This window comes from Lactuca serriola, chromosome 1, assembly GCF_051521515.1.
Source record: "Lactuca serriola cultivar US96UC23 chromosome 1, Lser_US96UC23_V15, whole genome shotgun sequence".
NCBI classification, from domain to species: Eukaryota; Viridiplantae; Streptophyta; class Magnoliopsida; order Asterales; family Asteraceae; genus Lactuca; species Lactuca serriola.
In genome coordinates, this window is record NC_136408.1 from 158100194 (window position 1) to 158114129 (window position 13936).

General features: G+C 34.7%; 1 protein-coding gene across 1 annotated transcript; it reads left to right on the forward strand.

Moving 5' to 3' along the window:
* Positions 1 to 265: 265 nt before the first annotated feature.
* LOC145100788 (disease resistance protein RUN1-like) lies at positions 266 to 6338 on the forward strand. The gene is made up of 8 exons (XM_079037923.1): positions 266 to 393; positions 1313 to 1963; positions 2499 to 3624; positions 3703 to 4026; positions 4104 to 4964; positions 5054 to 5679; positions 5793 to 5851; positions 5961 to 6338. The coding sequence occupies exons 2-6, from the start codon at positions 1431 to 1433 to the stop codon at positions 5675 to 5677; spliced, it is 3468 nt and encodes a 1155-aa protein (XP_078894049.1). The 5' UTR covers positions 266 to 393; positions 1313 to 1430; the 3' UTR covers positions 5678 to 5679; positions 5793 to 5851; positions 5961 to 6338.
* The last annotated feature ends 7598 nt before the right edge of the window (positions 6339 to 13936 follow it).

Here is a 13936-nt window from a genome sequence, read left to right on the forward strand (position 1 = left end):
GTAGTATTACTTCATTTCACAAAATCGAACCAAAATTTATCAAACAATTTTTCAAGTTGACGAGGGACAAAAACCGCAACAATGCCTCCTTAAAAGAGAGTTTTTAAATTTTGACCAAATAAGTGTTTTAACTACTTTTTAATAAACTTTTTGCTATTAATCGTAGCTTGTATAACCACAAGGACCATTTCTGTATTTTACTGTAGAAAATGTAATATTATTTCTGTAAAAGAAACATCAAAAGAAAAGCCGACAATATTCTGTCTCACCTCTCTCGCAGTCTCCTTTCCTTCCTCGTTGACTTGCCGTTTACCAGGCGACTTCCCGGTCGCGTCGGCGTTGGATCCTCCGCTATTCTCGCTGCTTCTGGTCTCTCTGTAGTTGTGTAAGCAGGTAACTCTCAAGGCCCTTTCAGTTAGTTTCATATGTTGTTATACATTTTTACCTTATTGATCATAAATCTTATCATCTAATGATGTGTTTGTTCGTTAACATGGGATTGAAATTTGGATTATTTCTGTTACGTTTCTCAGTTTTGTATTTCAGTTAGGGTAGTACAGAGTCCAACATGTACTTCCTTTCCAACTCACAAACACGATTCTCTACATATGATCCTTTTGAACCTGAACAGTAATCTAAATACTCATAATAAAGCTAAATTACCTGGTGAGCTGACCTGTTGAAGCAAGATTGTAAGGAATCTTGGTTTTCATATATCAATCAATTAATGCCCATTTATTTGCAAGTTTAACACCTACAATGTTTGTCAAAGCCTATGTCGCTTGTCACTTGAGTCATCTTTGTCAGATACTGGTCTAAACACTCCTTAGACCAGGTATCATATCATCTGGATAGGATTTGGTTTGGTTAACTTGAAGAAAATATAAGTCAAAATTGATGGTGATATCTATATTACTTGGGTATAAAGTGTTTACCCTTGAAGTTTCATGTGGATCTTGTAGTTGTTTATGGAATGGTATTTGGTGTTGATTCGTTTGAGGAGTATTTAACTTAACTTTATGGAAATTGTTTAGACAATATTAGGGATGTTTGTGGTGGGTTATAAAGGTTTTGTATGTAAATTAGATATATCGGTTCAATATGATGATTATATATGATCAATACATAGCTCTATATATGTTGGTTAATTCTGAAGCATATTACTTCGCATGGAAAAGTCTAGAGGTGCATATGTATTGTTTTTTAGGCATTTAAATTTTTTAATTTAGAATGATTATAAGGTATTATTGTTCGGGTTATATTTTTTGAGACTTAAGTTGCATAAGGTATTAATAATTTGGATTTTTTGTAGAGACATTATGTATGGGATCTTGAGATTCAGGCGCTATTGAGGAAAGCGTGGGATTCAAAAGCTTCAAAACACAATACTTACTTTCTTACTTTCCGAGTGACACTAGACGTAACTCATAATGGTTGTTATCGATGAAATTTCTGAAGGAGCTTCATCTTCTTCATCAACTCATGGTCATAGATATGATGTATTTTTAAGTTTCAGAGGTGCTGACACTCGTCATAGTTTCACGAATCACCTTTATAATGCCCTCATTCATGCCAATATCACTACCTTCTTGGATGATGAAGAGATTGAAACAGGGGAAGATCTGAAACCAGAATTAGAGAGTGCCATTAAAGCATCCAGGGCTTTTGTTATCGTGTTGTCAAAAAATTATGCTACTTCCACTTGGTGTCTTGATGAACTGGTGTTGATCCTTGAACAACATATGAAATTTAATCATGTTGTAATCCCAATCTTTTATCATGTTGAGCCCACTGATGTCAGGAAGCAACAAAGTAGCTTCGGAGATGCAATGGCTAAGCATAGACAGAGGATGGAGGCAGAGATCGATGCAAATAAAAGAAGTAAATTGACTCAAAAGATGGACAGTTGGAACAAAGCGCTTACAGAAGTTGCTGATTTAAAAGGGAAGGATGTGAAGGACAGGTAACCACTTTTTTACTCATATGTCCGTATTCCTTTAGTATTGTTTAATTAGCACATTCGAATTCAGCATAATCTTCTCCTTATGCATTTCAATATGCCTCTTTATATTTATCAAATAGTGAAAAAGGCATATTTTTGATGCATTTAAAATTTAAACAAAGATATGCTTGAAATTGAATCTAATTTTTGCAATTATGTGATCTCACAAATTAGTTCATATAGCTATTCAGTGACATTGGTTCCTATTCATACAAAACCACGGTGAATTTAAGCTCGATGGTTTTGTAGAAACAAAATACAATGAACTTTGGTGGTCCGTCAATGAAATAGTGTATTACATTGGTGGCTCTGGTTCGTTAATGAAATCACAGTTAGAAGTGAAAATAAGATAATAGTTATGATATGAAAAACTTAATTATATAATCCATTAATATGATATAATTTTGATTTTGATCATTGGAAAAACTAAATCTCTAGTATGACATGTTTGTTATTTTGACTATGTTTTGTTGTTCTTACTAAAATCATTTTCCAGGCTAGAGGTGGAGTTTATTGATGAAATTGTCAAAGACATCTTCCATAATCTACGCTTATCCTCAAGGTTTGAACTACCACAACTTATTGGGATGGAAGATTCCATTAAATTCGTCACTTCATGGCTGAAAGATACATCATCACATACGACAAATATACTCACTATTTTGGGTATGGGTGGGATGGGGAAGACCTCTTTAGCGAAATATGTCTATGCGTTACATTCCCATGAATTTGACACAAGCAGCTTTGTTGAAGGTATCAGTAGGAAATGTGATGAAAAATCTAATGGGATGTCTGATGTACTAAAACAACTTTGTGACGATATTTCAAAACCAAGTTCAGTTCAAGTTCTTGATGATTCCATATACATCTCAATGATAGAGACTGCAGTAGCCCGAAAGAAAGTGTTTCTTGTTCTAGATGATATTAGTACTCTTAATCAATTAGATGTGTTACTTGGAAGAAAAGGTTTTAAACCAGGAAGCAAAATCCTAATAACAACAAAGGACGCATGGTTGACAAAGAGCTGTACACTATTCAAAATGAACGTTAAACCCAATCATGCAACGTACGAGCTTAAAGTCTTAAATGAGATTGATTCACAAAAACTTTTGTGTTATCATGCATTTTTGTGCAACTATCCCATGCTAGGTTATGAACAAGTTTCAAAAAAGCTTGTGAAGTATTGTAAAGGCCATCCAATGGCTCTTAAAGTTCTGGGTAGGTCTCTACATAATCGAGATGTAACTTATTGGCAGGGGTACCTAGACAGGATAAAGAAAGAAAATGAATCCCCTGTAAATAATGTCTTGAGAATGAGCTTTGACTCGTTGTCTTCAAAAAATGACAAGGACTTGTTTAAGCATATTGCTTGTATTTTTGTTGGAATGGATAAAAATGATACTATAACAATATTAGAGGCATGTGATATAGAAACAAAAACTGGGATCACGAATCTCATTGACAAATGCCTTCTTAGTATCGGATGGAATAACGAATTGAAAATGCATGAGTTGGTTCAAGAGATGGGAAGATTTCTAGTTCGCGAGGAATCACTTTACAAGCCATGGGAACGAAGTCGAATATGGGGTCACGAGTCATTTAGAGTGTTGCAACAAAAAAAGGTAAGATGTCATGTATAATTGTTTAAAACATTCTGTATTTCTAAAATTTAAAATATTAACCCGTAACTTTCTTCTTAGGGTACGGAAAATGTTCTAGGTCTCACCCTTGACATGAGAATGCTTGAGAAAGAGAAGTTACATGGATCACGTGAGTTGAAAACAGATGCATTGAATAAGATGGATAGGCTAATGCTGCTACAACTCAATTATGTGCAAATCACTGGCTCTTACAACAAATTTCCAGAAGAATTAAGATGGTTATGTATGCATGGGTTCCCTTTGAAGTATGTTCCTTCAGAGATACCGATGGAGAATCTGGTTGTTCTTGACATGTCATATAGCAATATCGAATCATTTAGTATTTGTTATAGCTACCCACAACGACTTAATAAGAGGCTAAAGGTAACTTATCTCTGTGTATCACTATTGTGTATCGAGCTGATAAAATTCATTACTATCCTAACTTATATGAGTTTCAGCAATTGTTTGGATCGTGCTCTAAAGATAAAAGGTTGCTTGGATCGTTGAAGATTCTTAATTTGAGTTTCTGTGAACAGCTTCGTAGCCTTGGTGGCTTTGACCACCTACCTAAAGTTGAGAGATTAATACTTAAAGGTTGCATTGGTTTGCTTGAGGTTTGTGAATCAATTGAGCAATGTCGTGAACTTGTCCTCATTGATCTGAGCTACTGCAAGAAGCTTGAAAAACTTCCAAGAAGCTTAGGCATGTTAAAGAAAGTTAAAACAATACTGCTAAAAGGTTGTAATCTCGGTGAATCTCAAATCAACGGGAGGCATAAGAAATCATCAGAAAAGATCAAGGCTATGCCAAGTGATTCAAAGTTCGTTATGCCTACTTTAGTAAAATTGTCGCTTGCGTATACTAATTTATCCACTGAATCTTTTCCCTTAGACTTCAATAGCTTCCCCATGTTAAGGGAATTATATCTAGATGGAACTCCTATCGATTCCATGCCCAACTGTGTGAGAACCCTTTCTAGGCTTGAGATACTTAGTATGGAAAACTGTAATATGCTGATGTCAATAGAGAATCCTCCACATACACTAAAATATCTAAATTTATTTTTTGATTCTACTTATAAGCCTTCGCTACGGAAAGTTGTATTTGATCCAAAAATGTCCACACTCAAGTTGTCACTAGGATGGAGGATCTTGGCACGTTCATCGTTTGAATTTGAAGGTATGGTCAAAATCCAACCAATGGCTGGTGTTGAGGAAATGGTATTATGTAATTTGGGCTGGACTAACCTAGACTTCCTTAACGGAAGGCACTTAACAACTTCTGTTGATTATGGAGAATCGGATGAATCTGAAATCCAGGTTTGTTGTAGTTAACTATATGTTTTTGAGCAAATATCTATGTATATATGATTAATGTCGTGGTTAATGTATGTGGTTGTATTTGGCAGATGTATTATGAATTTGGAATATTCAGCACAATTTATTGGGGTAATGAGATCCCGAATTGGATTACAGATAGAAACATGGGGCCATCAATGTCATTTATCGTACCAGCATCTCCTAATAGGTTCAGGTTTAGAGGATTGAATTTCTTCTGTTTGTTGACATCACCATTTCTGGATGAGAGGCTTGGATTTGTAGTGGATGAGCTCCTTGCGGTGCCCGTGATCAAAATTAGCAACATAACGAAGAACCTCACCTGGATATACGAACATTACATTGAGAGAGTCAAAGTGGGTGGAAAGAGTTTGACTTTGTTAAGCCATTGGATGTTTGGGATGAATGAGATGGAATGTGGTGACCATGTTACTGTTACTGTGAGGGAGAATTCAGATGATATTGCTATTGCAGTTACAAAGGAGTGTGCGGTTAGTTTTGTGTATGATGACAGCAACATTGATGAAGAAGAAGATGCATTGGCTTATTACAAGTCATGGAATCACATCATTGGTCGTGATCTCACTGCATTTAAGTCAACATCAGGAGAATACTTCCTAAACAAACTTCAAATTCTGCTTCCTCACATTGATATGGATCTACAAAAATACGTGTGGAGAAGGCGACCGCTTTAAAGGTAGATGTCATTCTTATGTATTACCTTTTATCTAAAGCTGATAATCACTAAATGATATTTTTTTTAATACTCTGCAATCATTGCCAAATCTTTAATCTAATTCTTTTCATCAGATATGCTATTCTACTTCTAAGCTTTGTCCCAAAGGCAGTCTGGTGTACCGGGCCCTATGGTACTTTTGTCCCCAAAACCCTTTTCTCATAACATATATAAATAAGCACACAAACCAACTGTCATGACTTAATTTCTAATATTTTTTTCACATAAATAAATCTTTCCAGCTGGCAGTCAAGACAATGTATTGTTACTCAACAGACTTGCACTTTGGCTCAGGGATTCTAAGTAGTCTTATTTCAGGTTTGTTTTTATGTTGTCTAATGTGATGGCAATGAAGGTGCTTTTAGTTTTGGTGTTTTCTTGTCCCAGAGAGTTGGTTCTTCAAAACATGCATGTTCAAAACACAAGCCTTTTGCACAACATTGATCAACAGACACATTTTTGTGTTAATAAACTGATATTATGTTCAATATTAACTAATATGTACACCTCACAATATACTGCCACATACCAAAACAGTTGTTGATGGATTTAAAGTAATGAAGACATTAATGTTTGTTTATAGTCATTTGGAATAAAACATGCAAACATTTATCGTCTTATTCTTTGTGAAGTTTTAATGGGTTGTTTCTGTTGGCCATGAAATTCAACACAATCACACCACCACTTACTCTCTTGCACCACTGACCGCCGTTTCACTTACATTTCCACTGTCAGCCATCATCTTCAACCGTTGCCACCATCTACTGCTGCCCTCAACGTTTCCACCATCCATCGTCACAATCATCAATAAATTTGGAAATCTTACTTGCACTACTAGAAACATGGCTATTAGAGACGGAAGAATCCGTCGCTATTCCGTCACTAAATGTTGTTTGCAATGGATCAGTGACGGATTCACTCACTCCATATGTAATTAAAACGTGGCAAATAACTCAGCGAGGGTTTTAGCGACGGATTTGTTTTTCCTTGCGACAAGTCCACCAACTCCAGAGAATTCCTGAAAAAAAACAAAAAAAAAATGGGAGACTGGAAACAAAAAGTTTACCATGAATGGCAGAATTGTAAATACCATGTCATCAGATGCTAATGTTCCCGTCTTGTCAAAACAACATATATCAGCCTGCAAAAGAAATGGAGGGCAATATGGTCATTTTATATCCATCAATTAACAGTGTCAATTCGGACAAAAAGCATGACTAAATTGCATTTTAGTTACTAAAAATCGAAATATTGGAACATATTTATAAAAATCAATAAACATAAGGAACTAAAAATGTCATTTGCCTAAAAATTCATGTAGTATAACTGTATAAGCTAAAAAACTTAATCCCAGATAAATGATCAAACTAGCTAAGAAACTGGGGCAAAATGGTCATTTTACAGTTTACAAGCACTTAATATCCATCTATTGACAATGTTAAAGTCAGAGACTAAAAGTACAATAAAAGCAACATTTCACGGACCAGAAGTTAAAAATCAAAGTATTAAGCCATACCCGTAACAATCAAGAAACACACAAGGTAGAAAACTGTAACTTACCTAAATATAAATGTATTAGAAGCTAAAAGACATCAATCCCAGATTTAAGATCAAAATAGCAAAGACATGCTAAAACATAAAGCCATGGGGGACAAAATGGTCATTTTTACATGTAATTTAACATCCATCTAACTTAAGTGTGAAGAAACTATGCTTTAGGAACCAGCAGTTAAATATCAAACAACTGGACCATACCCGTAAAAATGAACAAACCACAGGGACTAAAAATACAATTTTAACTTTTACCACAAAAATAAATGTTAGCAAATGGTATATGAAAAGGCTCTGTACAAAATATACCACGTCTTGCTAGTGCAATCAATGAGGTATTAACAGCTATTGACAACTCCATTGGCAATTCAGGGGGAATCACAGATAAAGAAGCTTGTATTTACTCTTGTTTGGGTCCTCAAGCCCCTAAATCATGAAAAAATTATAGTTATAACCTTCATCAGACCTTTAAAACACTAATACATGTTAAATTTCAACACCAAGTTGAGAGCTTCATACCATAGGATACTAAAACAGAGCAAAGATCACTTCAAGATTCTTCAAAAAAAAGAAAGGCAACCCAAGGGTAAAACGGTCAGAAAAGTAAAGAAAACCAGAGGCAAACAAAATGAACATGAAAAGAGACATGGTAAAGATTCTTCAATAAAAGAAAGGGAAATCTGAACATGTCAAAATAGATATGATGAGACAAGAAACTTGAATCAAGAAAAAGACAAAAAAAAAAAAAAAAGACAACAAAAGGTCAAATTCACCTTCACCAAGATTGTAATACATGATAGCTGTTGGAAGAAACACATAAATACATAACAATTAACAAAAAAGGCAGAAATGAACAAATTACAGAATGGTTACTACATAATTACAAAATTATGTATTTCAGAATTACATAAATGATAAAAATGATAACAGATTGAATAATTAAAGCGATGGTAATTGAAGCAACAAGCAACATATAACAGATTATAAATGATAAAGTACAGATTACAGGGTACTGGATGGTGATATGGTCAATGAAACAACAAGTAACATGGAACAATAAAATCATAGAATAGTTACAGAAATGGTAAACTAAATATGAGTACATAACTAGAGAATGACTCAAATACATAACTACAAAGTATTGGATGATGATATCCAAAATCCAATACTCTGTAATTATATATTTTAGCAATTCTCTAATTATGAAAAACAGGTTCATTCTTAGCACTAGGTTACAACTTACAACATTGAGATCAATGTTAACAACACAAATTTACAGTAACAAGCAACTTCATTGAGTTCATTATGATGCTTAAAGGAACTTCATTGAGTTCATCTTAGCACTAGGATACAATTACAATGTAAAATAACTCATCATGATGATGTTGAAAAAGAAGAACAAACAAGTAGCACTGCTGCAGTATGTAGATGAATGAAGACTTATTAATGATGAGATGATGAGATTAAATAACTCGTCATGAGGATGTACTCATCAATTTAAAGGAACTTCATTGAGTTCAAAATTCCAAAACAGAAACACTTCTAAACCATACCGATTTTCAAGTTAAGAATTTGGTCCTTTTTTTAGGATTGGTTAATCAAACTAAGAAAGTACTTGGTTTTTAGTTTTGGTTAGAGTTACTATTTTTTTTATCAAGCATGATTAGTTTCCTTTCAAAAACATATCATATTTTAATGAACATGCAATGCATTGGTAGCAAGACAAATTCACAATGTAGAGTGTTCTTTTAGAAACCTATTATATTTCAAATAACATGCATTTATGGTTTACAATTTAAGGTTTTAGATTTAATGTTTAGCTTTCAAGTTTAAGGCTTTAAGATATGAGATTTAGGATTTAGGGTTTAAGATTCAGGAAGTGGGTTGGGGTTTAGTGTTTACGGTTTAGAGTTATGACATTTGTTTTAGTCAAAAATGATTTTGGACTTAAAACATAGATTCTAAAAGATGACACATCAAGACCACTTCAAATAAAGATTTAAGGGATCACAACCTATTGGATCAACTCAAATATAGATTGGATTGATGGTTATGCAACAATACTTGCTTAGGTGGTATTGCAATGACCAAACAACTCTCCATAATCCCGTACTACTCTGTCTCAACGTAATAAAACCATATAAAAATTTATTTATCACCAATCTTAAGCGATCATGAATTAATATCACTTACTTCAAGGAAAAACATGAACCAATTGTTCTATACAGAAATCCACCAATATAATAAAAAATGATGTCACCAGAAGGTTAATTAGCCTAATATATCTAGTGCCACCACGTTCACCATAATAAAGGTGTCTGGTCTCTAGATGACAAAGCATATATCGATGGTTATGGAATGAAAGTAGTATATTGGAGCCCCACCAGTTGTAAAGAGGCATACACTTGGCATTATGAACCTGATAACAACAGACTTGATCATAAAATAGAACCCTAAATTACTGCTCTCGCAATCTATTATCCTCCTTTGCTGCTCTTCCAAATTATCCATCCATCATCAAATATTGTGATCAAGAAGATATCCATATCTTATATCAAATTTCCAAACATTATGACATATAGTAAGAAATATCTAGCTATAAATATAGTAAATATATTAGGCAAGAACTGAATAAGAAAATCTTAAAACATACCTTTGGACTGAATCCAAACAAATTTAAGGAGTCTTGTCCCTAAAAAATGAAAATTAATTAAAAAACATAACAAACAAATAAAAAAAGATTAAGATCAGTTAAGTTCTTACCCATAGCCTCACGGATTAAGCAATTCAACTATGATCACAAGCAATTCAAAAACAAAGCCAAGAACTTCTTCATAAACCTAAATAAGGTCTCTCTTTCCATATATGAAACCTTAATCGGTATTTTTGTTTTCCAATTGTTCTTTGCTAGCGTCTTACTAATAATCCTGCAATTCTAGAAAAATATTGTCACAACTAGGAATTTGAAGCCTTGTAAACATTGAACAACGATAACAAATGTAAACCAACAATGGGAAAGCATGTAAGATACTTATTCATTAACAACCAAATCTCAATCAAACACATCATACATGCATTGCAAATAGTCAACAAATAATTGGGAACCCTAGAAATCCTTGTTTAAGTCCATTTTGGACTAGGATTTCCTTATTGGGCCCAATGGGCCAATAAGCTTCCAATTGGACAATCTTGGGCTTAGAACTCTTGAATGAGCTCTAATTAGAACCACTTTCATTTATTTTAACATTTTGGGCCATATTGGGCCTAGAATGAAATAAAATACCTTAATGGACCTCATTGGTCCATAACTTACCTAATTAGCCCTAATGGGCCATAAAAATCATTTCTTGATTTATTTTGGGCCAATAGTTATCTAAATTATCTATGATTCAGACTTAGGCATTTAAGGGCCCAATCCTTTCCTTTTTTCTCTCCATTCTTGGCCTAATCCCAACCAAAGAAGGAGAGTTGACTTTTCCTATGCCACCTCACATTTATCCATAGGTTTCTCATGCACTATCTCATGTTCTCATGCAAATCAACTCAAAAACCTCTCTTCTCTCCCCTCTCTCTTGCTCTTAGCCGAATCCAAGCACACACACACACATTTCACTAACAATTCTCTCAAGAAAACTCTCTTCACTCCTCTCCATATTTTCGAGATTAAGGAAGATTTCAAGGAGATTTAACCCACAAACACATCATCTAAGGTAAGTTGATGTTAGATCCATAATCTAGCTATTTCCTTTCATTAAAGAATCATCTCTTAATTCATTCAAACTCATGATCTTGCACCTTAGAAGCATCTAAGTTCGAGATCCATCCAAGGAACTTGATAATGTGTAGATCTATGTGTAAATGTATGCTATGTGTGATTTGATGTATGTATGTGTGTGATATCATGTGTTTTGTGATGAATATGTTATCAAAAAGTGTGTAATAACCGAGATCTAAGACATGAGGAAGGAAATAAACATAACTTAATCTAATTTACACTAATGAAGTCAAGAAAAATAGTTTATAAGGTTAGAATAAACATACTTGAACATAAAACCCTTTTTTTGGCTTAAATTGTCAAAAATACAAACTTGGGGTAAAAATCAACAAGTCACGGTTCTTGAAGGGTAAGAGGGTCCAAAACAGTTTCCATAAATATTTTCCTGATTTTTAGAAATTTCTAAGGACTTAAAATGTAAAATTTTAACCTAATGGGCTAATTTTGGGCTTTTCGGCCCAATAAGCCCCAAAATGCGAAATTTTACAAGTTGAGGGGCTGGAAATGAAATTTTCTGTAAAACAGGGAGCAATTAGCATTATAAAATGTTTATAAGGTTCAAAAATGCTTTTTATTATTAAAAAGGACTAAAAATGCAAACTTTTTAGATTTTGTGCCAAAATTGTAAAAGTTGTGAAAAATGGGTCCTTAACCGAGAAGCACTATTCTAGAGGGGCTGAAGCTGTCAATTAAATAAACTTTGGGGAAAAATCGTGTTTTCATCAAACAAATCATACAAAAGTGTCAAGAAAAGTGTTTTAAGGACTAAAAATGAAATTCTTTTATATAAAAGGACCAAAAGTGTTATTTTTATAGAAGGAAGAGTAATGAAAAGGGTCAAACTCTACTTACAAACAATCAAATTAAAATACAAGATCTGCGAATTATCGACGAAAATGGAAAACAAATACACTCTCAATAATACATATCGTTACCAAACGAATTGATTCGGTCTCGAATCAATAACAACACAAAATCATTAAAACAAAGTGTTGGGTTGAAGATTCGTTTAAGTATTGCGTCATTGGGCTCGGCTTTTAGTCCAATAATTTTGTACTACTCCGGTTTGGGCCTGTCCAACCGTGAGCATGTTAGGTTTACTATATAAGAATATGCTTGCATGCATATTAGGTTAACGGATGATTAAGGTTAGCGATCTAGCATACGATAGAGAGAATTACGATAGCTTTATTTTTCATCATCGTTTCTGTAAACCTTCTAACCCTCTACAGTTGATGTTCTTGATCGAGCTCTTTTGAGGGTTGTTTTATAATCATTCGACATGTTTGATTCATTCTTGAGTTGTTCATTATTTTTGTGTTCTTGCTGTTTAAACTTTATTTACCTGTTTAAGATCTAATCGATCTTCAAGATTAAGTTTTAATCTCATCAATTGGTATCAGAGCAGGAGGCTGTGTAATCGATACAGTTCTTTTCTGTGAAAAAGGTTTCAATTAGGGTTTTCCGCAATTACTGATATTTATTGAGCCGTCATCTCATTATTGACGTATCTTGATATTTATTATTTTGCCTAATCTGATTTATTACAAGTCTGATCTTTGAACAGGTTATTCGATCATAATGGACGAGTCGCAATCGAATCCCATCAATATTTCCAACAGCATTGGATCAACCACGAAGATTCCCATCCTATACACCCATGATTATGAAGTCTGGGCGCATCACTTTGAAGACTATGTTATAGGATCTGAGGATAATGGATACCTCATCTGGGAAGCAATTATCAATGGACCGTTTTCTCACTCTGCAACGTCAAGGATTATTAAAACTCAAAAGGAGTATAATGATCTACTGAAGGACGTTAAAGATATTGCGCAAGATGAAAAGGATAAATTCCAGTGCAATATCAAGGCGTTAAGATTGATAAGATTCGCCCTTCAGTCCGACACTTTCAGATTAGTAAGTTCATGCACGACGGCAAAGGAAGTTTGGGATAGACTTCGTGAACTGTACTCTACAGACGAGGATCTTGAACACTCTATCCAAACCTTACTCTTATCTGAGTTTGGAGAATTCAGGCAAGGAGCCGAAGAAACTGTGACCCAAACGTTCGATCGCTTCAATCATCTTCTCAGCAAGATGATCAAACATGACATCGAAAGGAAGCTTATCGAGCAGAAGGTCACGTTTTTAAATGGTCTAAGATCAGAGTGGAGAGCAGTGGTGTCTACAGTTAAAGCCCATAAGCAGTTTAAATCATATTCTTTGGCGAAACTGGTGGGTATTCTCAAGTCTCAGGAGAAGATTGTGCTGCAGGAAAAGAATGTTGTCTCAAGCCTAGGTTCGCTGGCCCTCCTGTCAAAAAGTAAAGCTGTGATGGAGGACGAAGACCTCAACTTGGAGGAGTATGATCTCACGTCTGAGGATTATGCTATGATGGTGCCTAACCCCAAGAGGTTCATTAAGAAGAGATTCCCCAGCAACAAAAACCGAAACTGGCAGGGGAGTTATAGTTCAGAAAAGGTTAACAATGAACCGAAGGTTGAAGAGTCTAAGAAGGAACCGAAGGCAGAAGGTGATTCTGGAGTAAGCTGTTACTACTGTGGAGGGAAAAACCACTATGCTAAGGATTGTGTTCTCAAAAAGATGGCTGAAAAGGATGAGGAAGCTTTGCTGCAGAAAAAGCTTGATGAGATAAGGAAGAAGAAATCTACCGCTAACCCTTCCATGAATGCTCTAATTGTGCAGGTTCGGTTGCTGATGACGAGTTCGGTGGTGTGGAAGTTTGGTCAATCGACTCTGAAGACGATGAAGTGAGGAAGCCTTCTCATGGAAAGGCTTGTGTGGCAAAAGAGGAGAGCAGTGGAGGAAGGTTCTTGATGGTGTCTGAAGTATCTCAGATGAGGGGATACAACACTGATGGTGGAAGAA

What these genes read in the sequence shown, in the direction of transcription:
- LOC145100788 (XM_079037923.1), top strand. Translation starts at nt 1,431, where the DNA reads ATGGTTGTTATCGATGAAATTTCTGAAGGAGCTTCATCTTCTTCATCA. An exon ending in GGGAAGGATGTGAAGGACAG is followed by an intron (nt 1,964 to 2,498) that starts GTAACCACTTTT and finishes ATCATTTTCCAG; the next exon opens with GCTAGAGGTGGAGTTTATTG. An exon ending in GACTTAATAAGAGGCTAAAG is followed by an intron (nt 4,027 to 4,103) that starts GTAACTTATCTC and finishes TATGAGTTTCAG; the next exon opens with CAATTGTTTGGATCGTGCTC.